The sequence below is a fragment of the Copadichromis virginalis genome, linkage group LG10 (assembly GCF_057382275.1).
Source record: "Copadichromis virginalis isolate Kocher_CV1m ecotype Utaka linkage group LG10, C_Virginalis_male_GT1.1, whole genome shotgun sequence".
NCBI classification, from domain to species: domain Eukaryota; kingdom Metazoa; phylum Chordata; class Actinopteri; order Cichliformes; family Cichlidae; genus Copadichromis; species Copadichromis virginalis.
The window spans coordinates 5,285,634-5,310,682 of record NC_140627.1 but is presented as its reverse complement, the minus strand read 5'-3'; the positions used below and the strand labels follow the sequence as shown (position 1 = coordinate 5,310,682).

Genomic DNA, 25,049 nt, shown 5'->3' with positions numbered 1-25,049 from the left:
TGCTAACCACCATGCTGCTATTTCTGTTTTAATTTTAATTTTAATTGTAATTCTGCTTTTTTTCTGCTCAGGCAGGTGAAAAAGTCAAGCTCTGCACATTAGCCGATGACTCAAAAATATGATATAGGGCATAAAAAAATCAGAATTCATCTTCTTGTGCAGTAAGGTTGGATGCACATATTTTGAGCTGCCGCCGACAAACAGGGTGGGAAGGGGGAAAAGCTCCCATGCTCCCCATTTCTCATGAAAATGCGACAAAATGTCAAGAAAGGTCCGGAGGTCTCAGAACCAAGTCATACTACCAAATAATGAAGTATCAAATATCAAATACAGGGAGTGCAGAATTATTAGGCAAATGAGTATTTTGTCCACATCATCCTCTTCATGCATGTTGTCTTACTCCAAGCTGTATAGGCTCGAAAGCCTACTACCAATTAAGCACATTAGATGATGTGCATCTCTGTAATGAGAAGGGGTGTGGTCTAATGACATCAACACCCTATATCAGGTGTGCATAATTATTAGGCAACGTCCTTTCCTTTGGCAAAATGGGTCAAAAGAAGGACTTGACAGGCTCAGAAAAGTCAAAAATAGTGAGATATCTTGCAGAGGGATGCAGCAGTCTCAAAATTGCAAAGCTTCTGAAGCGTGATCATCGAACAATCAAGCGTTTCATTCAAAATAGTCAACAGGGTCACAAGAAGCGTGTGGAAAAACCAAGGCGCAAAATAACTGCCCATGAACTGAGAAAAGTCAAGCGTGCAGCTGCCAAGATGCCACTTGCCACCAGTTTGGCCATATTTCAGAGCTGCAACATCACTGGAGTGCCCAAAAGCACAAGGTGTGCAATACTCAGAGACATGGCCAAGGTAAGAAAGGCTGAAAGACGACCACCACTGAACAAGACACACAAGCTGAAACGTCAAGACTGGGCCAAGAAATATCTCAAGACTGATTTTTCTAAGGTTTTATGGACTGATGAAATGAGAGTGAGTCTTGATGGGCCAGATGGATGGGCCCGTGGCTGGATTGGTAAAGGGCAGAGAGCTCCAGTCCGACTCAGACGCCAGCAAGGTGGAGGTGGAGTACTGGTTTGGGCTGGTATCATCAAAGATGAGCTTGTGGGGCCTTTTCGGGTTGAGGATGGAGTCAAGCTCAACTCCCAGTCCTACTGCCAGTTTCTGGAAGACACCTTCTTCAAGCAGTGGTACAGGAAGAAGTCTGCATCCTTCAAGAAAAACATGATTTTCATGCAGGACAATGCTCCATCACACGCGTCCAAGTACTCCACAGCGTGGCTGCCAAGAAAGGGTATAAAAGAAGAAAAACTAATGACATGGCCTCCTTGTTCACCTGATCTGAACCCCATTGAGAACCTGTGGTCCATCATCAAATGTGAGATTTACAAGGAGGGAAAACAGTACACCTCTCTGAACAGTGTCTGGGAGGCTGTGGTTGCTGCTGCACGCAATGTTGATGGTGAACAGATCAAAACACTGACAGAATCCATGGATGGCAGGCTTTTGAGTGTCCTTGCAAAGAAAGGTGGCTATATTGGTCGCTGATTTGTTTTTGTTTTGTTTTTGAATGTCAGAAATGTATATTTGTGAATGTGGAGATGTTATATTGGTTTCACTGGTAAAAATAAATCATTGAAATGGGTATATATTTGTTTTTTGTTAAGTTGCCTAATAATTATGCACAGTAATAGTCACCTGCACACACAGATATCCCCCTAAAATAGCTAAAACTAAAAACTACTTCCAAAAACATTCAGCTTTGATATTAATGAGTTTTTTGGGTTCATTGAGAACATGGTTGTTGTTCAATAATAAAATTATTCCTCAAAAATACAACTTGCCTAATAATTCTGCACTCCTTGTATGAGATACAATATAATAAGTACTTTTGTTGTCATGTTTGATTAGATTTGGGGGCCAAAAGTACTTCATTAGGTTTAGAAAAAGATTATCCGTAGAGTTCAAATGCATTCTTTTACAAAAAGGACATCTTCCTGTGATCACATGGTATCTTTCTCAGGTGATCAGTTAAAAAAAGTATATATACGCATTGCAATACAAGGTAACCGGTGCTGTGATAGCATATAGAGTGAGAACAGGTTGATTCACAATGAGCCTTAGACACTTAGCCTGTGTTATTGTGCAATAATAAATGACAAACACGTCCCTTCATTTCTACTTTTCTTTGTCATATATCACTGTGTAAACCCAGTAAAAATCTCAGCATTTCACTGAAAGCGGGGCCAAAATTTCGAACAAGCTACCCACATTCTTCTTCTCTTCCTTCTCCTTGTCTTCCATGCTTTCTCTGCTTTATCTCTCTCCTCCACACTCATTCTCCCTCTCCCACACATTCTCCATCCTACCCTGCCACCCCCTGTTTCCCTAATCTGTACCTGGAAGCCAAGCTACAGGCACCCACGCAGTCTCATCAGGCCTTTCAGTGCATTCCAACAGGCTGCAATGGTTATCACAGGGTGACTCTCTCCCACAAACACATACACGTCTCAATACATCTGAAAACGTGCAGGTCTTTGGTAAATAATACACTGTGTGGATGATGGGAAAGTGTAAGTGTGAGTGTGTGTGTGTGTGTGTGTGTGAGAGAGAGAGTCACTCTGGCAGTAAACTACAGCACACAGCGAAGGATGATAAAAGCAGAGACCATGACAAGGAAGGGAAATGTTGGCTCTCTTCAAAGCACATGTAGCAAAGTGGCATGCAAACAGAGTCGGTAATTAAAATCCTATAAAGGCTCATTTAAAGCACTTTTTTAATCTCGTCAGGTGTTCTTTTAAATTTAAAAAATGTAAAAGTTGTGTGAAGTTATATTGGGATTTACTTTAAATTGGGTAAAATAAATATAAGAAAAAGTAATGTATCTATAGCACATTACAATATGAGAGTTTACTGTTTCCCTCTTTACCAGAGCCCTGCTTGTGATGATGCAATTCACCTGTAGGTTTTTCTTTATTTTATGCTGATGTTATTGTGCAGCACATTTTCAGATAGCTTAAAATCAACTTTTTTGAAAGAAAAAGGTTTAAAAAATGCACATAGTACTGTTAGCACCAAATCCCTTGGAGTTAAAAGTAAAGGTCTGTATGTACTTGGTAATTAAAGGCTTTGTGATGTTTGGGGGCCAGTACTGGTACTGAAATGTGGAAAACAGCTAATGTTTTGACTTTACATAAACTGTACATAAACAAGCCTATTAAATCTTTATAATAAAGACTCATTAGAGTATGTTTCATAACTACTGTAAACAAAATCATGGAACGTTTCCCACCTGGCTGCCTTCTTTTTGCCAGAAGACGGCTGGCGGAGGGTTTCCTTTGGTGCCACAGAGGAAGGTTACGGTACGACCTGGAGTTGTGATCTGGTCCCGCGGTCGAACCACAATCTGAGGAGGCACTGCAGCACATAATTCAGAAAAAAAAAAATCTTGAAATCCAGTCATTATGTGCCATTATTTTATCAACATGTGACTGAAGTACAGACATTGAAAAAATGAATTCATAACATTAATTCACAAAAGTTATTCTAATTCAAGACATTTAACAAAAGTTTTGCATGAACTACTTAAGAATTACAACAACTTTTACACACAGCCCCCCATTTTCATAAACATAAATTTAAATGTAAATACACCTGAAGGCTATACCTGGAGCCTAGAACCCACTGACTTCACCAAATGTTGTGTTTCCTGTCTTGAGCCTTGAGTGGCCTTTACTGTAGCCACCTGCTTGTTGCTTGTTTGTGGGTCTTTCTGCATTTGGTTTTGTATTTAATAATGCAAAAGCATGCTCTGTTGGGTTGAGATCAGGCGACTGATTTGGCCGTTGAAGAACATCCCATTTCTTTTGAGAAACTCAATTAGCACTATACACTTCAAAATTCATTACATGCATTTCTATCAACAGTCAAATCATCAATAAACACTAACGCCTGATTCCATGACAGCTTTCAAACAGTCAAGGCACAAGAGAATAAAATATTTTAGAGACAGTGACAGTAAACAAAGACAGTAGAGAAATGACATTAAACCCACAATGTCATTTCTCTCGGGGTCTGAGAATCAAAGCAATACTAAAAGATGCAGTTTGATGTCATCATGAAATGTGGTGGGCTCATGGGAAGCTTTACCACCACTGAAAATCTACCTGACGTGACTCAGGCAGAAATCATGGTTCTAGCTGAGATAATGCATTAAAGTTTTTTGTTACATTAAAACATTTATTTTCAAATGAATTCATTTTAATCCAAAGAAACAGCTGGACACATTAGCCACATTAGCTCACGTAATATTAACTAAACCTTTGATGCATGAGCTAAACATAGCTACTGTAGCTAACATCATCTGGCAAACACGGTTAACTGGTAGGGCAGCCCTGCTCTGTGTGATTAAACAAATCATAACTTCATAACTTTATGCTTGTGTTGAGCATCAACTCAATGTTATAAGAATACCATACGCACTGCCTTAGTGGTTAGGACTTTATTTAATTGACAGGCGATTAAATGCAATGCATAGTAACACAGAATAAAATGCCGTATTTTTCTTGGATTATTCAGTGGCATTAGGTGACAAATTTAGCCAGATTGAAACGTGCCCTTTTTGTGCTGCCTCTTTTAATTCCTTTATATATGCTAACAGTACCGCCATACTTGTCAATGCTCTTATCACATCTCGTTTAGATTAACTCTCTTCTCTATGGTTTACCTCGTAAATCTCTCCATAAACTGCAGTTAGTTCAAAATACAGCTGCTCGTATTATATCCAGAATGAGATCTACTGAACATATAACACCATTGGCTTCTAATTCACCTCCGTGTCAATTTCAAGATCCTGTTTCTTACTTTCAAAGCGCTTCATAACCTCGCTCCTCCATATTTATCTGATGTTCTCCATATGTACTCACCCCCTCGTACCCTCCGCTCTTCTCCAGCTTCCCTTTTGTCTGCTCCACCTGCTCGCCTGACTACCATAAGACTCAGAGCCTTTAGTTGTTCTGCCCCGAGGCTTTGGATGCACTCCCACCAGATCTCCGGACTACAAACTCTCTCTCTACTTTTGAACTGTGTCTTAAAACCCATCTATTTAGAATTGCATACCCTTCATCATGACTCCACCTTACTCTATTTTACCTTATTTAGCTTTTATACTTTCATACTTGTTTTCATTTTTTGTTTACCTTGTGTTTTTATTTTATTGTACCTCGAGGGTCTTTAAAGGCACATATAAATAAAATGTATTATTTTTATTATTATTATAAAATATTATTACTTCTGGAGTTAAATAAATATTTACTATTTTACTATATAGTTACTATAAGCTGACATGTGGTAGTTCCCCACCACTGTTATATGAATTAATATTACTGCTGCAGATGTTTAGGGCTAAGCCCATTTTAAATACTTTCTGTTGTTTAATCTCCAATAGTGGATGATATTCTATAAAATCATGCCTGTAGTGTGACTGTCCTGTGGTGACCACATGTTTTCTGGACTCAGAAAAACAGGACTAATAAAACTGATTTTTAAAAACTTATTAAATATACATAATAAATCAAATCAGAGCTCTAATAAAAATTTTGACCGTTATATTAAAAATATACATGAAAAATGAAGGTGGCTATTAGCAAAACCACTGCTTAAGCTTTGTAAATTCATTCAACCAGACATGTTAGCCACACATGCTAATCTGAACAATTGAAAAAGAGAACATTTGTCTTGTTTTTATACATTTTTATGTGAAAGCCCATATATTTATAGATTTAATGACATTCTGTCTTCATCTGCAGGGCTGATATATTGGCCAATATTAGTCATTTCCTGATATATCAATATCGGCACTTATAACAGACAATAAATGAAAACTATCCACCCACTCTCATTCTCCATTTCAATATATCTACTACATTTATCAGATACAAAAAGGAAAACAGAATGTGACTTTAATGAGAGAATCTTCAGGTTTTCAGTCGAGTACCTAGCTGTGTCTACCACGAGCGACCATAACAGTCCTTGATTTGTTTGGCTTTTTGTGTTTGATAAAGTGATGGTTATTGCCTAATCTAGATGGCTTGACTGTTTATCCCACACTACAGCAAACAGCCCATCAAAAAGGTCAGCCCAGACCCCACAGGAGCCTGAATCCAGGTTTGTGGGTCACCATTCTGATTCTGAGCATCAGACATCTTTGAACACAGATGGAGGGCAAGGGGGATAAGGGACTGCAAATAAATGGTAAGCTGTCTCGCTTTCTCATTGCTGCACCATGCCACTGCGTGTGCACGCGTTCATCCACAAAGACACACGCATCTTTGATTTCTATTGATTCTGTAGCAAAATGACAGTCCTTCCTCCACAGAGGGGGGTGTGAATGCATAATGGTGCACCGGGCCTAATTGATTTCTCATCTTCCCACCTGATCTCCTGCTTCACTTTAATTCTGACTCTCTATTAGCTTTGAGAGAAACACAAAGAAGGAGAAAGATGGGGAGGAGGAGAGCCTATGGAACGGAGAAGAAAGTAACAGTAAAAAACACTTAACAGTCACAGTGAAAGACAGAATAAATAACTAATGTCCTTCTACTGTTTCTCCATGAAAGGAAAAAATCCAGAATAAAGAAACTCCTAATCCACTACATATATCCTCCTTAGAATACTGAAGTAAACATAAAATAACGTCTTTTCCTCAAATTTTCTTCCACTGACTGATGTTCTGGGGGAGGAAAAAGCTTTGTTTGGTTACATTGCTGGGACTGACAAACGTTGCTTTTTTAAGTCAGCTCCTGTGTTCAAACACAGCCCAACATATACTTTGAGAAATGTTTCCAGACATTAACTATCTCAGATGAGGAGAAAGCAGCAGAAACAAAAATAAATAGTAGCAGAGTGTGAAGAGCTGAAACATTCCCAATCTCTCCCACTGACCCGCCTGCTCCCCCTAATCACTTGCCTCAGATGTGCATGTGCAAGCTTAATTTCATGCCTTGTATACAACTTATGCACTTTTAAAACTGCTTCCACCACGGGCCCCTCCGCACAGCAGGAGGACATCCGTGTGTCAACTGCGGGATAAATTACAGCTAATGTGGGGGGTCTTGGCTGAGCTAGTCAGGGTCATGTCCTGGGATCAAACTTCCAGCCCTTTGCTAACCCTAAAGGTTAATGCCCAAACATACACCCCTAGTTTTTGTCAGCAAGTGACATGGGAACATCTGCCTCCACTCTCCAGTTACCTCAAGGACAGGCCTCCTGTCGCAGCTGATGCAAGGCCTGAAATATTAAAGAAACACTGTGTAATGCTCACTTCTTATGTAATTCATATCCATGCTTGTGCACATACACGTAATGAAAACACATAGAAAAATATGCTTGTGCACTTCTCAGCAGGGTATTTAACAAAAACATGTCAACACCTGAACGTTTTCTCCTCACACCTGACACAACGCCGTAACTTTGACCCAAATACACTGACAACTAGGAATATTTGAGCTATTAAAATGCTGTTTTTGGCCCACTACACAGCCGTGTCTAGAGAATAACAGTGTTTGATTTGAGGAGGCAAGCCGGCACATTGCCTGAAGCTGTAATAAATAATTAGCAATAATGGGTGCACCCGGCATGACACTGAGCCTTAGATTTAGGGCAGGGAGATACATTAGCATCCTCAAATGGGATTGAAATGGGAGTATGGATTGTAACAGAGCAGCTGAAATATAGATGAAAAACAAGAGGGAACAATGCCTGCATGTCACTCTTATAATAATTTAACTTTCAGAGATGCAGGGTTTTTTTTTTTTTGGTGAGTTAATTTTTGCTGTGCCTTAAACTGACTCGACTTCTAAAATACCACGGTATGTTCATTTACTAATTTTATGAAACACAGAGCCAGCACACATTAAGCACCGCATACTGCTAACTGTTGCTGTCGGTGTCTGGGAGGTACATTGGGAAATTTCTAAATACAGAATGCAACACTTAAGATAGGAACTCAAAGGATCTTGCAGACTTCTTTTGTATGCTGCGTATACTGCCAGAACTGTAGAACAGATAACAAAGCTAATATGCCAAGAGGGAAGTAAAAATAGACATCAGGCTGTAGCGTAGCTTTCCACAGCTTTTATGAAAAGAAATGCAACACTCAAGGAGGAAAGTCTAGTCTACATGTAAATTGCTTGGTGTCATTGAATGTTTGTGGATGGTTGTAAATGTTCTCTTACAGATCAGAAATAATGTTTAATTTTGAGGTATTTGACTTGTTTTAACTTTATTCTTTAAGTTGAGTTTAATTAACGTTGACATGGGAACCCTGGAGGTCTAGAAAATTTAGCAAATTTATATAAGTTTGCCAAATCTTCCTAAAACAATAAGATGATGCCATAAGATAAAGGGCATGTAATTGGATGGAGCGAACATCATAAAGGTTTCCTGCAAGTGATCAGCATATGTCCTCCAAACCCACAGAGCTCCTCCAATAGTCAAACGTGCTCGGATTTGTAGCTTTTTATTCAATTCAGTTTTACTTGTACAGCTCCAAATCACAGCAACAGTCACCTCAAGGCACTTTATATTGTAAGGTAGACCCTCAACAATACATACAGAGAAAAACTCAACAATCACATGACCCCCTGTAAGCAAGCACTTTGGTGACAGTGGGAAGGAAAAACTCCCTTTTAACAGGAAGAAACCTCCGGTAGAACCAGGCTCAGGGAGGGGCGGGGCCATCTGCCGTGACCAGAGTAAAAATATTAATGAAAAATTTCCAAAAGGTTTAGTCAATTCCTTGAATTTCATGATATGGGGGAACTATATATACAGATATTACTGGACTGATAATCTATTTGGATCTATTCCTTTAGTGGGAATATACAGAATTAGTCCTTCTGCTATCCCTGATAAAATAACTCTACAATCAGCAAGGATTTTCCACACAACTTGAATCTACTTGTGGTGTTGGTTGCACTGCTAAGATTTCAGATTTCAAGTACTGTGTGACAAACAATAGATTTGGGTGACTCTCCAATTCCACTGTATGGGACAGAAGCAGGTGATGGTAGTCCTTGTTCACTTCCCAGCCTGCAGCACAACAAGGAGTAAGTAAGTAAGTAAAATGTTATTTGTATAGCACCTTTCAAGTCAAAAATCCCAAAGTGCTTCACAGAAAAGCGTACCATCAACAAAGGGTCAAAAAAATTAAAAAAAACAACAACTTAAAATGCTTTTAAAAAGCAGGAAATGAAGATCATCTACACTGTGGATGAAGTGGTTCTATCTATTCATCAGTGATGGAAACTGTCAAACTTCATTCAGTCAGCACTGAATTAGAAAGATTTGAAAATGGTCAGTGTCTTTCATGCAGCTTTCTAATGTTTAGAAACAACAGCCCCGCCCCCCGGCCAGACAGTATTGAAAGTATCGAAACAGCAAGTTGGTGAAAGGGTGTGGAGATCAGTGTGGTGAATGAGCAGGTAGCAAGTGTGATTTTAATGCAGGAAAAAGCCTTTTTTCAGTGGAGGTAGTAAAAATCATCAGTGGAATATCCTCATAAACAAGATGAAGCAAACCAGCGTCAGCCTGAGCTGTTCCCCACACACTGCGCTCCCACTCACACCGTGTGTTCCACTGCTGTCACTCACGTAGCAAAGCTAAACAAAGTGCTTACAACGAAAACATCTCACCTCCCCTGCTCCACCCCACCCATGCTTGACATATGATTTTGAGCAACACGCTGAAGATATCCGCACTTGTATCAACACAATCATACACACACCCCTCGCTCCCTAGGGGCGTAGATGTGACATGCAGCTGTCAGAGTCCCGTGGTGATGCAGCTCTGCATCTGCTAGAGTAAACACACTCCAGTGCTGTTGCCGCTGCTGCTTCACCTTTTTACGAAACATCACACGCCCACTTAAGTACACAGACTTCATTCCTGAGACTGTTTCCATTCTGAAATGATGATTGAGGAGGTGATTATTTCCAGGGCATAATTTATTATAGCTGGACTATATCTCATTTGTGCTTATATTCAGTGTGAAGTTTGTGCCTAGAATTGTATCCCATTTGTCCAATATCAATATATAAATTGGAAGGCTGGTAAAGTTTTAAATAGGCCAAGAATAAGCAGGCAGTCCTTACACAGTGAATGGGACAAAAATGGAATTGCATAAAAATAATAGGTATGTAGAGAACCTCATAATTCAAAACATTTTGTGGTTCAATGTTTCTTCCACTGAACACTTTTTTAGGGGTTTTTTCATTCTTCATCCCTTTTTCTCTATTCCCCAACATTAGGCACATTTAGAGATGGGAGTACGCATTAAACCCCATTTGCTTAGTTCAAGCCAAACGCTGGCATTTTTACTTTTGGTAAGTAATCATCAGTGCATTTGTGGCAGAGTTCAAAGGTGAAACCACAGCTCACGAAAAAGAACACAATAACCCAATTCATGTACGCCAAAAACGTCTTGATGATCCCCACGACTACTGGAAAAATACTCTTTGGACTGATGAGAATTGAATTTCGTTACATCAGATGTAAAAACAGCACAGCATTTCATAAAAAGGCTGTCACACAAACAGTCCAATACGGCGGCGAAGTGTGATGGTCTGGGGCTGCTTTGCCTTATAACTCTTTTTTTTGTTGTTGTGTGGATTAATCAGCAATAACCATTTATTTTTCAAAAGGTGAGTGTTTGTGCTCTAAATCGGAGACTGCACGTTTTACAGTGGGGTTTTTTTTCTAGTAACTGAAGCTCCATCTATGAGTGTAACGAAAGGTCAAAACCCTTCTACCCTTCAATTTTTTTGTTTTTTGTTTTTAGCTTTAATACTTGGCTGTCCTAATTGGCAGAAAAAGCACCTGTGCTAGAGGGTAGAGGTTTGGGTCTCTAATGTAGCAAACAGCTTATACCTGTAGGACTGTATTAACTCTCATAAACAAACACACAAAACCATACACAGATGGGATGAAATGGAATACTTACAGGATGGGCCGACTGTGATGGAGTGATGCAGAAATGGGTGGAAGAAAGAAAAGAGAGAAAGAAAGTTGAATAACATGATGAGATGACGATGGATGGTGAAACTAGTTCAAACATTTGAAATTTTGGAACACCATACCTACTTAACCGTGTAACTAGCTGTGGTTTAATAGAATATATATTTTCCTTTGTATGTGTTTGTGTTGCATTCCTATGATCCCCACTGCAGCTACAGTGCTGCAAAATTTGCCTTCTCTTTGCTCTTTTGCACATTTGCAACACTTATGACAGTGATTCAGATCAAACAAAGATAATGTGAGTAAATACAAAATTAGGATTTTAAATGATGATTTCATCTATTGACGGAAAAAAAGTTATCCAAACATATTTGATTCTATCCTCCTGAGAACCGAGGAAAAAACAATCTTCCCATTTAACTTTTTTTGGTATTTCCTTCCTTCTTTGGAGCCAAAGGAAGCCACCCAAACACATGAAATATCATTGGAAAGCCCAGGATGTCCTCTATTCAGTACATCAGGACTTAGTAGGGTATCTCAAAAACCAACATGTCATGCCATGATATAAAGACACTCAAGAACAGATGAGAAACCAGTTAGTAAGACTGGTTTCTCATCTGAGAACTCCATGATTCACTGGAGTCTTTAAGACTCCAGTGAATCATGGTGAAAGCCATTATCCACAAACGGAGGAAATCTGGAACAACTTTCCCAAAAGTGACTGGCCTACCAAAATGGCTCCAAGGAACCCAGAAAAACATCTAATGAACCGCAGGCCTTCCTTGCCTCAGTTAAGGTGCCACCCATGGGAGAGTCCTGTGGTGAAAACCGCTGCTGATGTCACGGCGAGGTACGCCGATGTGTTTGTTTGACAGATCCAAGAGCAAACACTGCACTCAACTTGAACCATTTTGTGCTGATGGCAGAAGCACAAGAACATGAAAACTAAGGCGAAAAAGGTACAATAACTAAACTAAGAAACTAGCGATAAAAACTATGAATCTATCTGTGATAACTATGGTGTGGTGTGGCATAACAGACAACCTGACAGTGAGTGAACAGAAACTTGCAGACTAAATACACACAAAGGATGATCAGGGGGAGTGGAAACACATGAGGAAACACATGACACAAATGAACCTAATGACGTCACAGGGGAAGTGAACCTAAATACAATGACAAAGACACACCAGACTCTCTCAAAATAAATCAGGAAACACAGAAAATACAATGATCAAAGACTAAAAACTAAAATACACAAAACACTGGGTCGCAGACGCAGTAGACAGCTGACTAAAACGAACACAAAGGCCAATTTCAAGTTTGCCAAAAGATATTCTGATCGTGCCAACAGTCAAACACAGTGGCAGCAGTGTTATGGTCTGGGGCTGCTTTGCTGCTTCAGAAGCTAGCCAGCCATAAATTCTGCTCTTTACCAGAAAACCCTGAAGGAAAATGTCTGGCCATCTGTTCATGCCCCAAAGATCCCTGATAGACACCACCAGCCTCTAAATGGCTCAGAAAGACACAAAATACACCTTCATTTTTTGGCCTTAAAAGCTTTGGCATGACCTTAAACTGGCTGTTCATACTCGATGTGGAGGAATTTAAAAAATTCTGCAAAGAATAGTGGACTAGAACGCCTCGTCAGTGCAAGACTCATTGACAGCCAAGGGTGGCACAATCCTTGAGAGATGTTTAGCGGGCACTTCATTTTTCACACAGGGCCAGGTAGGTTTGGATAGCTGTTCTTCTTTAATACATGGAATCACCATTTCAAAAGTGCATTATGCACAGGTAGGTGCATGTTGTGTATTTCTGCATGTTATTTTTTTTAAATGTATCAGTCTGTCTGTTCACTGCTGAATTTTTATACATATACGAGCATAAGGTGTGTGCGAGTGTTCAGGAGTACCAGAGGGCCCACTCACTGCACCGAGTGTTACAGAATAAAACTCTAAAAATTCCCTTTTATCATCACAAATGACAGCTTTCTCATTTGAGCATCTCTCTTCAAGGGACTGACTTTATTCCCATGCAATTTCAGTTCTTTTTGATCTCGGATCTCTCTCCAGAGGAATGACGAGCTGAGGCTTGAAAGGAACTTAAAATCCATTTTTCACTTCATTTCTCTGTAATCTTCAGTTAACAGTGGATTACCAATGGCATGATATGGGGGAGTTATAACCAACTCATGTCTAGCAGCCTCTTTTTCTGATGTTTTAATAGGCGATGTCTCCACGTAGAAACAATGTTCTTAAAATCCTGGCCATCTGACATAAACAACCAGAATGAAAAGAACAAGAATGAAATGAGACAGCATTCCTGTAGGTGACAAGTGGGCAGATTGTGGTGCATCATAGCAAAGCTGCCCATCTGTGCAAACAGTTTACTCGTGCGATCATGGCTGTTCAAACCGTATTTCTAGAAAGATTCTTCAATAAGTCTGTGCAATTGTTGATTGTTTCTAATTTTCAAAAAACATCTTACATAAATATGTGAAATGTTTAAATAAAGCCTTTTACACTTTGAATCACTACGAATGCAGTAAAACTAAAACATCTCATATATAAGTGTGCCTGTGTACATCTGTACCGTGTACTTGCAGGGCAGCCGACGCCTCCGCTTTGCCGACGCTGTTCTCTGACACGCAGGTGTAGGTGCCCTCATCTTCAGCTCGCACCTGGGTCAGACGCAGACTATTCTCACTGCGGATTTCAAATCTGGGAAAAAAAACGTCAACGCAAGTGTTACATTCATGTTCTGAAATCTTCAAAAGATGGTTTGAATGAATATGACGTTGTCTGGTTCAGTAAATGTGTGAGCGTTGTCACTACTAGAACAATACATTTTGGTAGTTTTCATGTTTTAAAAAAAAATATGGCTGTTTAAATGTTCCAATCAGATTTTTAAACATACAGCTTTGTGTTTACTGCACAGCTCTGTGGACACAGGCCTGAGTCGTGCTGTTGACAAGGGAACATTTTACCTTATTTCCCCTGACAGGTCATTAAAGTTTCATCCAATCATGCAGACAGGTGTGAGAGAGTAGGGCTCTCACAGTAACACAGTGATGGTGTCATGGTGCAAACACCACATGATACTCCTTTCTGAGCATGTCTCGTAGTACTAAACTCTACTGATTAACAAATAAGTAGCTTACGACAGGGATGGCTGTCCATCCGTTACTAACACAAGCTGCTGTGCCACAGGACTCACACATTTAGATTCTAGTAATAACTTTCTATTTGTATTGTAAGCAGCACAGCACTTAAAAAGCAATCATTACGAGCTCAGCGGGAGCTTTGATTTGTTTCCGTTTCTCGGTCGTTACATACAAAAAAGCGAATGATAGTGTTTTCTCTTTTCTTTAATATGTTTTTTTATACCGGTACATGTAATTTTTGGGGCAAATTCAAGTCAGCTGGACTTCCTCCACTCACAGAAAATCATCTGAATTACTTTCCTTCACACCTAACTATAAGAAAATCGGATGGACAAACAGTTGCTCTCTAATTGGAAGCTGTTATATTATTAGTGAAATGATAGTAACAAGTGCTATTTGGAGCAACAAATGATGTATCTAAGTAACAGTGAGGCAGTGGGGATTGAGTTTCAGTGCAGTGATTTGTGAGTGTGCAGCAACGGCACTGCGCTGCTGTTGTCGGACCTGCCCCGAGGCAGCTCGCCCTCCTCTCTGCGCCAGCGGACAGTCGGAGTCGGGTCTCCGTGTACCTCGCAGGAGAAGTCCACTGTATCGTCTGCCAACACCACCTGGTTCACCGGCTGTTTGGTGAACACTGGCCTCTCTGAAATTAGACAGATATGAGTGCAGAAAGAGGACAAGAATTCATACCTATTAATTACAGCTTGACTTTTCACATTTGTTAGCACTTTATAGGACTGCCCATGTAATGGATGAGTGGACACATATGGAATAGGCTGGCCGTATAAAGAGAATAATTTGATGTCCATTTGCTGCACCATAGCAGTTTACTCAGAATGATGTGGGGGGAAAAAACACTGAGGGATTGGAATTGTTAAACCTCGCACTAAAAATAATTTCAAAATGGGACACTCTCACCATGACTCTTAATACTTGATTTGAACACAATTAAACTTTTATTAAGACAAAACGAGGAACAAAATGACCCCACACCAAATCACACACAAGCTGGTAATAAATATTTACCAGCTGTTGTTAGCAGTATCTCAAAATTGACAGAGCCTGTCTAGCATTGGAAGTAGATTGCTGCAGTAGGTTAAATTCAATACCCAGCAAATAAAAGCTTTTAAATACCAAAGTCCAATCATCACAGTGAAACATGTTGGAGAATCAAGTAAGACTAAGTAGACTCAGAGCTGCAGGTACTTCCATGATCATAGTCAGTGTGAAAGCATTCCCCACAGCTGGAGGTATAAAAAGTCGCGGTGGTGAGAAATGTCTTGACAACTTTGTTCAGTCTGTGATTCGAGAGCAGAAAATGGATGGGCAGAAAAAACAGTGCAGATGTGCACTGGCTATTATCTTTCAATTTTGCAGATGGCAGTAATATTAAACATTAGGGAAAGCGCCAAGCCATGCATTTTAAGGAACCATAAATTTATAGATTATGCATTACATGCCAGGGTTTGAGTTTACTGCTGCACTACAATGTGCAGAAGGAGCTAAATTTTGTGGCAGTGTGGGTGGTGGTGAACAGGAGATCCAAGGGACTGAAAAGAAAATATCAATTCTCCATCTGTTTCCTGGGATCGATACACACTTTGATGCCTGTGGTACTGCTCCACTGAGAGCACAGCAGAGAATCAGAGACAGGAGGAGAAAAGTCAAGAGAGCAAAGCAAAGAGCAGCTGGGTGGGAAAGATGAATCTAATCCTCCAATATCAGCCAAGGAAAGAATGTCCAACCCCAGAAAAATACAGACAGGCACAAAATACAAGATACTTTCACTGTTTTTTGGAATCTTATAGTGAACATTTTAACACAGTTGAAGCAACTTAACTCAAAGAATTATTTCTAAAAGGATCAGAGGAATTATATTGATAATTTGTCTTAATATATGAGCCAATTGGCTAACAGCTGGAAGCAAATTAGCTCCAATTTATTCTGTTAACAATCTATCTTTTGCCATTACGTTTGTGTGAGCACTACAACAATCAAGCACGCTCCCAAAAGGTTATTTGATACTAATAAGGTTGACTGTATGACTTCATGTTTAGTTTCCCAGACGATATTTGCTAGCTGAGTGTCCTTTGATTAATTACAGTACAATCCCAGTAAAAACAACTCACCAAATACCACTAGTTCAGCAGGATCACTGTCTTTTTCTCCAACCATGTTGGTTCCAACGCACACATACATGCCAGCATCACTTTTCCTGGTGTTTGAAATCATCAACTTTCCTCCACGGATCTGAAATCGAGGGGTTAAAGACAGAATGAAGAGCAGAAAGATGAAACAGAAAGGAACAGATGAGTGGATAAGTGGACAAGGACGAAAGGAAACACGACGGTGGAGGAGGGGACAGAGAGAAGACATGGAAAGATGTTGGAAACAGGATATTGAGGCATGTTAGTGAGGAGAGAGAGAAGCCACTTTGTCATTTTCAGTGTGTGTTATGACAGATGGCTCTCTGGCTAGTTCTTAAAATTACTTGACAAGGGCTCTTGCTCCAAGCCAGTCGTCACACAAGCATCACTCACTGCTCTGTTTGTGGTAACTAACTTCAATAAGCCGCAATTCATCATTTGGTCATAGTGGGTAATGTGTGTGGAAGTCTGGTATTCTAAATGTGTCTTTTAACATCTATCAGCTCAGTGTCTTCTGTTAATAGTAATACAAATTAATGAGTAAAATTACCTGAAATTTTATTTTAAAAAAGTATAAAAAGCTGACAAGTTAGTAACAACTTCCACCAGAAGTAAAATGCAATTGAACCTTAAACCAGACTTGTTTAGGTTATTTTTAACTTACAGTAATTCTTTCATCTCGATCATTGACCCGGATGTTGTTTCTCTTCCAAGAAATGGTGGGCTCCGGATGGCCCCTGGGAGGGATACACTCCATGACAGCCGGCTCCCCTGCTGCCACCACCACATCACTGGGCGTCTGACGGAAATCATCTCTCAGAACTGGGAAAAAAAGGTGAAGATGCGAAGGCAGATGGTAAATGGACTGTCATACAGTGCTTTTCTACTCTACTTGAGCACACAATGCGCTTTATGCAAAACATTTAATTCACCTATTCGCACAACACTGGTCACCAGTGCTTTCTGTATAACACTCACACTCCAGTGAATGCATTGGAGAACAACTTGGGCTTCAGTCTCTAACCAATAGATACTTGGCTTGCAGAAGCCAAATATCCTGCTCTCTGTAGCTGGCTCAGAATGAGTGTAAACTTTTTGCTGTTTAAATGGGTTTATAATTGTCATATGTGGTAACAACGATATTTAGCCTTTAAAATCAACAAAAAAGGTGAAAAGAAAATCTTAGAGTCGTCTTTCACCGAGTTGAATAATAGGAAACATAGTAAGGCACTGCTGTTGATAATATTGATACTGTGTCCCTGAGGTCTCCATTGACTGGATGTCATTCATACTTCATCATAGTACATCAATAAAAAAGGCTCTTGTAGGTGGTGCACACGAGTAGGTAAATAGCTCATTCTGAGATAAACACACACATTCCCTTGGCAAATATATATGCATAAATACACACAAGAAAAACATGAGCATTCAAACAAACACATCAAATAAATCGACTACATCGACTGCAGGAAGTCACTTTGAATTCAGAAATAACTCCCTTTCTTATGCCTTGCTGGAGTCTATTCATAAAACATGAGAGATTTTTCTTCGGGTCACAGTGCCTCCTTTCAAATTCATCCCTCTGTAGTCAACATCTTGTGGCTTTTACCTGAAGGCATCGGGCTATTTTTTTCTCAGTTCAGTCTCTAGAGCTTTGTGACCTCTCAGATTACAGATGTGGAAGATGGTTTTGTTGTCTGGGATGATGTACTGACAACAATGGTCCACGAGGAACAGGCCAACACCAATGCCGGCCTGCAGGCTGTAAGTCTGGCCTAAGCCACTCTAGGGATTTGCAAGCAACGAAAAGACTTCTGTGTCATTCTTATCTGCTCCAGACACCCTCTAAAAAGCCTCTCTAACTGATCTGAAAAGTAAATCAAGCCAGATTTTCTTAAGTATTTATTAAGAAACTTCCAAAGTCATTCGGCAACTCTCTCAAAGTACAATTTTGAGTGGTTTTACAGTTCTGCCCTAAAATATTCCACAACGTTTTCTTTGAAGGCATGAGGAGACAAGAGATTTGAACATCAAGGAGCTGATAGATGATTAATTAATGTAAGAGGATGGTATGTCTGATTTTTATACATTATGGGGGTCTCGCTGATATCAGTGAGTCATATCAATATAATAACATTCCAATCATGTCTCTCAAGTCTCTCCTGAGTGTTCAAAGATCTGCATGGCTCTTATGGCTGTCAAACAGAGAGAAAGCTGTTACTTCATCTTAAAAGTGCAAGTCATGTCAAAAACTGGCATCCTAATTTACACTGGCAGTTCTTCACAGACTACTCAAAAAAGCTGTCGAGTATATCACCTCCCCATGAAAGCACAAATCTTCTTTAAAATGCCCTGCGCACAAAACTGACAGATGTTTGTGACGTTCGGGGAAAATTTCAAAGGGTTGTCTTGCTGTTGCATAACATGTACAACAAATTAAATGCAATTCTATATTAATTTCTCACCTTGTGATTTCAAACAGATGAAACACTTTTTTCGTTTTTTCCCCAAATTTGAGGTATGAATAAGTTGGAGATTTTAGACCAGAGAAAGAAGTTGCATTATTGTGTGAGTGCTCTTTTTACTGCAGCGGTCCCCAACCCCCGGGCCACAGACCGGTACTGGTCTGTGAGTCGTTTGGTACCAGGCGCAGGTGTGAAACTTATGGTTTTCAGGATTTTTATTGGTTTTTATCATTATTGTTTATTTTTATTGTTTCTCTGGGTCTTTTCCCGTGTGTTATGAATGAATCTCCTTTCTTTTGCTACTGGTACTGGTTTTATTTTGTTGTATTTATCCACGAGCCCTTAAAGGCCAGACCGTGAAAATATTGTCGGACATAAACCAGTCCGTGTTGCAAAAGAGGTTGGGGACCACTGTTTTACTGCATTAGTACCAGTACATTTCTACTGGTCTCCCAAGTGTACATCACATGGCTTGTGCCACTACATGCAAAAGACAGCTACTGAATATAGAAAAGAATGTGTTTCCTGCTGCTTCCTATTTAACAAGGCCGTTTTCTATTAATTACCAGTTGCGCCATTATGCCAGACACAGACTGGCTGTAGTTTGTAATACCCACCTGCTGTGGTGGAAACTACAAAAATCGGTGTTGAACGTGTGTTACTCTTATGCTCAAAGATATCAGACCATCAATCAGATCAGATCATCAGGAACACATAGTTGTGGTGGCTGGTGTAATCCCTAGTGTTTAATTTTAAACTCAGCACCAGTGCAGAATTTATGAAAAAGCACTCCAATAAATACGAGATAATCTCTACATTTATGAAACAGGTGGTGGGCTTAATGGTCAAATGACATCTTTACTGACACTAAATTAAAAACTAAATGTTTAGATTTAATCAAAGTAAACTATCCTAAATTGTCAGCACAGTACTGTAAGCTAATAGCTTACTGTAAGGTATCAGATTTCAGGACTGAGCGAAGATGCTTAAATATATTTATAAGACATGAGTGTCTATGCACACAAGAATATGTGATGGACCTTTGGAGTGGAACAGCAGCAATGTCGCTGTAATGTCACAGGCCAACAGGGGAGGGTCACTGGCTCATCTGATTAATGACACATCTCCCCTCATGTCAACGCCCACAGGCCAAGAAAGCCCCCAGGATATTATGGTTATCATCACCATCCATATATCTATCGGCCCATCCATCTATCCATTCATATGAGAGCATTTCTTTATCTGAATCACCTGGCTTTGTGTGGTATCTCAGTGTCAGCCTGTACACCACAAAGGCTCATTCTTCTTCCTGTCAAGATAGCATTGTGTCCTCTTTGAATGTGAGAGTGGGGATAACTCAGTCAGCTCTGTTTGTAATCAAGGTCATGGGAAACGGGTATATTGGTGTTTCAGCAGAGAATAGGATATTTTTCATTTTCTCATTAGCTAACACAGCTGGTACTTATGTTTGCCTTGAAAAAATACCCGTCTACTCAGTTCATTTGAACTACTACGTTACCGTTGTCTTTATCTGCCTCTTTCGGGGCTAAAACGACAGCTTATGACTGCATTCTGCCCCATATCCTGATGGCCAATTACTTTGCCACAGAGTATTTGGGGCTTGCTGAATCCCACTGGTCACTCCAATCCTTGTTTGATATGCCAAACTACACCCCTGACCTTATCTATGCCTGCTGCCAACATTTCTCTTACCACTATTCATAGCAGATTACAAAAACCTGACTAAATTGCTCAGGATCCCATCTTGTCACGCAAAGGGAGAAATGAAATAGGACAGCTGATTGGACCGAAGGTCTGAATTACCATGCTGTGGGGTTAAAGGACTGCAGCGATGACCTGTCACACACCACAGTGAAATCATGGCTCCAGGGGCCCCTGATCCTTCCCATTCTACCCCTCCACAAGCACCAAACCTGAGCAAAAAAAGGGTCTCTAGATGTTAATTAGGCACCGGCACTTACCTAGAGGCCCTTGGGGGCCCAAATTAAGAGGGTGCACTTTGACCCTTTCTTTAAACCCCTTCAACAAAGCCAGAGTAATCCCCACCACTGGGCTTGAATGCTGCACTTTAATCAAAGCACAGACATAGAAAATAAGGAGATACGAGACACAAGATTAAAGTGAAAATCCTGCAAATGGACAGTGAAAAGCTTCTCCCATTCAAATACATACAACTATGACAATACACATTTGTCCAAATTCAAACAGTTGTGGACAATGTTGTGGCAAAATGGGATTCATAAGATCAATCCATGAGGTTTCTTTATTTGTCAGCTATTTCATTCATTGTGGTATTTAAACCAAGCATTACTGATCATTTCATATTTGATAACAATTTTACATTTCAATTTTATTTTAGATATATATTTGTCCAGCTTATTATCCCAGCAGGGTACCTGACGACCGCCAAGGTGTAAGTTCTGAATGAAAGAAAGATCTTGAAGGAAATGAAATATGTTGTTCTTCCCATTCAGCTGACTCCTCAGGACTTGCCTTATTCTCTGCAGGTATTTGGCGTTTGCAGCTTTCCTAGTGGCCTCTTCACGGTTCCTATGAGACTCTCAGTTTTAAGGTTTTATATGTCAAAAAATTATTACAAAAACACATTCCTTCCTTCTTGAACCTTGCCAAATTTCAAATTATTAAATGGTAAATGGCCTGTATTTGTATAGCGCTTTACTAGTCCTTAAAGTACAAATATTAGATGAACAACAACACGACTTGTTACATTGTTACATAATATTTAACTGCATGATTTATTTATCAAAAATGAAGCCAAAACACCAAAAACACTGTGTGATCCCATATTTAATAGCTTGTAAAACCACCTTCACTCCAAGTAATTATGTTCTATATTTAGTCTCTTCCATCTAGAGCTGGGCGATAGAACGATAACAATATGTATCGCGATATAACTTTTACTCGATAGAGAAATTAAGCTATCGCGATAGACCTCGCCGCTCTTGTCCTCAAAAAAAAAAAAAAAAAAAAAGGTCAGCCAATCCAAATTAAGTAGCGCAGAGCCGAACCAATCACAGCCGCAGCGTCACGTCGCGTGACTTGTTACGTATAGCACAAGTGCCAAGCCGCACGTGTGTTTGTTTGGGAAGCAGCCAGCGGGTAATGGAGCAGCGCGTAATGGAGGAAATGAGTGTGCCGACTAGAAAAATCAACCGAGCGTGACCGAAGAGAAAACAGATGATGGTTCCAACGCCGGAGAGATTGTCGAACGGAAGAGCCATAGAAGTTCCGTAGTGTGAAGGTATTTCGGCTATTTCAAGTCTGACAAAAAACAGAGTAGCGTGCACTGTAAATTGTGCCGAAAGCAAGTCTGGAAATACAATAAACTGGTGCATGCGTCACACTGTGCGCCACGTTATTGTTTCGGTGAAATGAATTTCTACAATACTGTTACTGTTAATTCTACTCTCTGCAGTGTTTAAATGCTTACATATACACACAGTTACTGTCCCTCCACACATACGACTCGGTTCTGCTTCTATGCCCCAGCTTTGTTTACTTTTTCCCACCGAGGCTTCTAGACTTCTGATTGGCCAACATTTCTGCACGGTTAGGAATCTAGCTCCACCTGCTGCTTTGGCATGTTCATAGCAGCGTTTTCCTTCATTTCTGCCTTTATGTGTGGACGGGATTATTTTTTAAAACGAAAACGGAAAATCTCTGTTTTCAAAAATACCCGTGTACGTGTGGACGTAGCCTCAGTCTCTGACTGGAAGCGCTAATTCGTCATTCGGCTTTTGTCAGACTAAAGTAACTGTTACAACTGTTTGAAAAGCTCAGCTATACAACAAGGAGAGATTGAGAATTTCCTTTTAGTTCTCAGTTTATTTGATATTGACAAAAGTTAGTCAGTTTTGTCTGTTCTTCTGTAAAACAAACTAAGATTTATTTTTAGAATTAATATTTTGTTTCTAAGTGGAATTGACAATTTAGTCGTCTGTTTCGTTTGTTCTATTTTGAAACTTAAACGCTTTAGCGGCTGCCTTTTGTGTAGTTTGCAATATTTGCCTTTATTTATCTGAAAAAGTCTCATGTTCCTTAAGTACATCTACCCTGTTGAACTTATTATGGGAAATAAATATTTAAATAAAAACAAGCTGCTGATTATTTCACATTTTACTTGTGAGCAACGGCACATTTAAATCTTACAAATATAGTTATTTGGCTTATATCGTGATAGATATCGTTATCGCCTGAAATGAAAAAAACATATCGTGATATGAAAAAATCTCATATCGCCCAGCTCTACTTCCATCTTTGTGAAAGGATTTCTTTATAAAGTTACTTTAGTTCCTTGAGATTTGCAGAAATTCCTTTATGCACATCCCTCTTAAGGTTCCGCCACAACATTTCAATGTGGTTGATGTTTGGACTTTGATTAGGCACCTTAATTCTTGTTTTGTTGATTCTGATACGCTGTGTTTGTTTTTTTGTCAAACATGGCACTGTGCATTATGGTCAAGAAACAAGAGGTAGTCACACTTGCTGATGATTTAATAATCTGATAAGAAGCATCTGGCAGCTTCTTTCTCTCTTAATTCCTACACACTTCACACACTGTTTCTGCATTTTGGCTTAATTTTTGCAACATAAATATTGAAATGGTACAATATGTCATGGTTTGTTGCTCTTTTTATCTCATTTTAAGACTTGTCAAAGAGCAGAGTGGTCAGCAGATATTTTGTGTTCATTTCTTAATAGAATGAGCTTTAAACATCTTAATTCATATACTTTTAAGCAATGCTCAATGGTCTCTATGGATTCATTCAGAACCCTAAAACCTAAACTTTTCACCATACTGATCTCAAACAAAGTTCCCAAATAGACCAGTTTGGGTATTTTTAACAAGAATTTTATCAACAAAAAGCCCAGACGAGAAAATAATCACCCACTTAAACAATAGTTAAAGAGATTTCTTTTTGCATCCACACTTTTAATCTCTTGAAAACAGATTTACACATCATCACCCTCTCTTACGTGCTACCATATCTGTTTGATTACTGTCAGCCTTTCCACAACAGCTTGTAGTGTACAAAATGATTGATTTGAAAATTATAGAGTACTCATCCTGAAAATGAAGCCATCATAGCTAATCTGTTTCATTAAAAAAAAAGTACAGAAGTAATACTTACTGTGACCAAGAGACTAGTGTGATTTACCACGTGGGTAAAGTATAAGGACCCTTCTGTATATCAGTGCACCACTTAAGCATTTAATTGGACATAAAAAACACCTCTGGGTGTTAGCTCTGGCTCACTTTTGATTAAATGCCTTTATCACTGTCATTAATGTTCCAAGGAGTGAAACACACACACACACACACACACACACACACACACACACACACACACACACACACACACAAAAGAATAAATATTCATACGGTGGAAGGAGGGGGAACTGAAAAAAAGCTTCAGGTTCAAGCTCTGCTGTGGGGGATTGAGCTGGTCATGTGTCAATCCATCAGCTTACATCCTTTCCTGACATGAAGCAATCTGCTTTGGTGTAAACACATGCAAAGACATGCTGATGTTTTTTGCGCCTTTGCTCAAGTACAACATCCTTCTTATCCCTTTATCAGGCCTGCTTAGACACACACACACAAAAACACATATACATACATCTTATCTGTTCCCTATAGGTGCTGCTTGTTCCTCAAGGCAATATCAGTCTAGGCCCTCAGGCCCATCAGGGGCCCTCATCAGAAGCCACCTTCTATCAGCCACTGTCATTACCCCGAGTGGACCCCCTCCGATCCCTATCAGCCATTACACCATGATGAAACGGCCCACGCAGGATATTGGTGTGTATGCGTGTTGCTTCCCTGGTGATGGAAGGCCTTTAGAGGACGTGGGGGAGGTGGGGGTCTCACAGTTGGAGACAGATGTCCTTGTAAGCACCATCCTCCTCCTCCTCCTCATCACCACACCCAATACAAATACTCACACTTGTGCAGATATGCTGCACAGCAGCTGTAGCAGCAAATACAGTAAAGCACCGTCTGCATCCAATATGACCAGCTCAGAGCAATCTACAGGCTGACTGGAGATTACAAATCCCCCGCAGTGCACACACACACACACACACACACACACACACACACACACACACACACACACTGTGATGAAGCTCTTACCATTTCTTTATCTACATTCTCTGACCTGAAATGTGGAATGTCATGACTTGGTTTGAAGTGCAA

The 25,049-nt window shown here is 39.8% G+C and overlaps 1 protein-coding gene across 3 annotated transcripts in view; it reads right to left on the bottom strand.

Annotated features, from left to right (window-relative positions):
• robo3 (roundabout, axon guidance receptor, homolog 3 (Drosophila)) overlaps nt 1-25,049 on the bottom strand; it is a 95,801-nt gene that overhangs the window by 31,321 nt on the left and 39,431 nt on the right. For all 3 annotated transcript variants that reach the window (XM_085469558.1, XM_085469560.1, XM_085469559.1), the window contains exons 3-7: nt 17,008-17,165; nt 16,326-16,446; nt 14,701-14,839; nt 13,626-13,753; nt 3,310-3,434 (exon numbers count right to left, since the gene is read on the bottom strand). In XM_085469558.1, the coding sequence (XP_085325684.1) occupies nt 3,310-3,434; nt 13,626-13,753; nt 14,701-14,839; nt 16,326-16,446; nt 17,008-17,165 (671 nt within the window). The remainder of the gene's footprint in view (nt 1-3,309; nt 3,435-13,625; nt 13,754-14,700; nt 14,840-16,325; nt 16,447-17,007; nt 17,166-25,049) is intronic.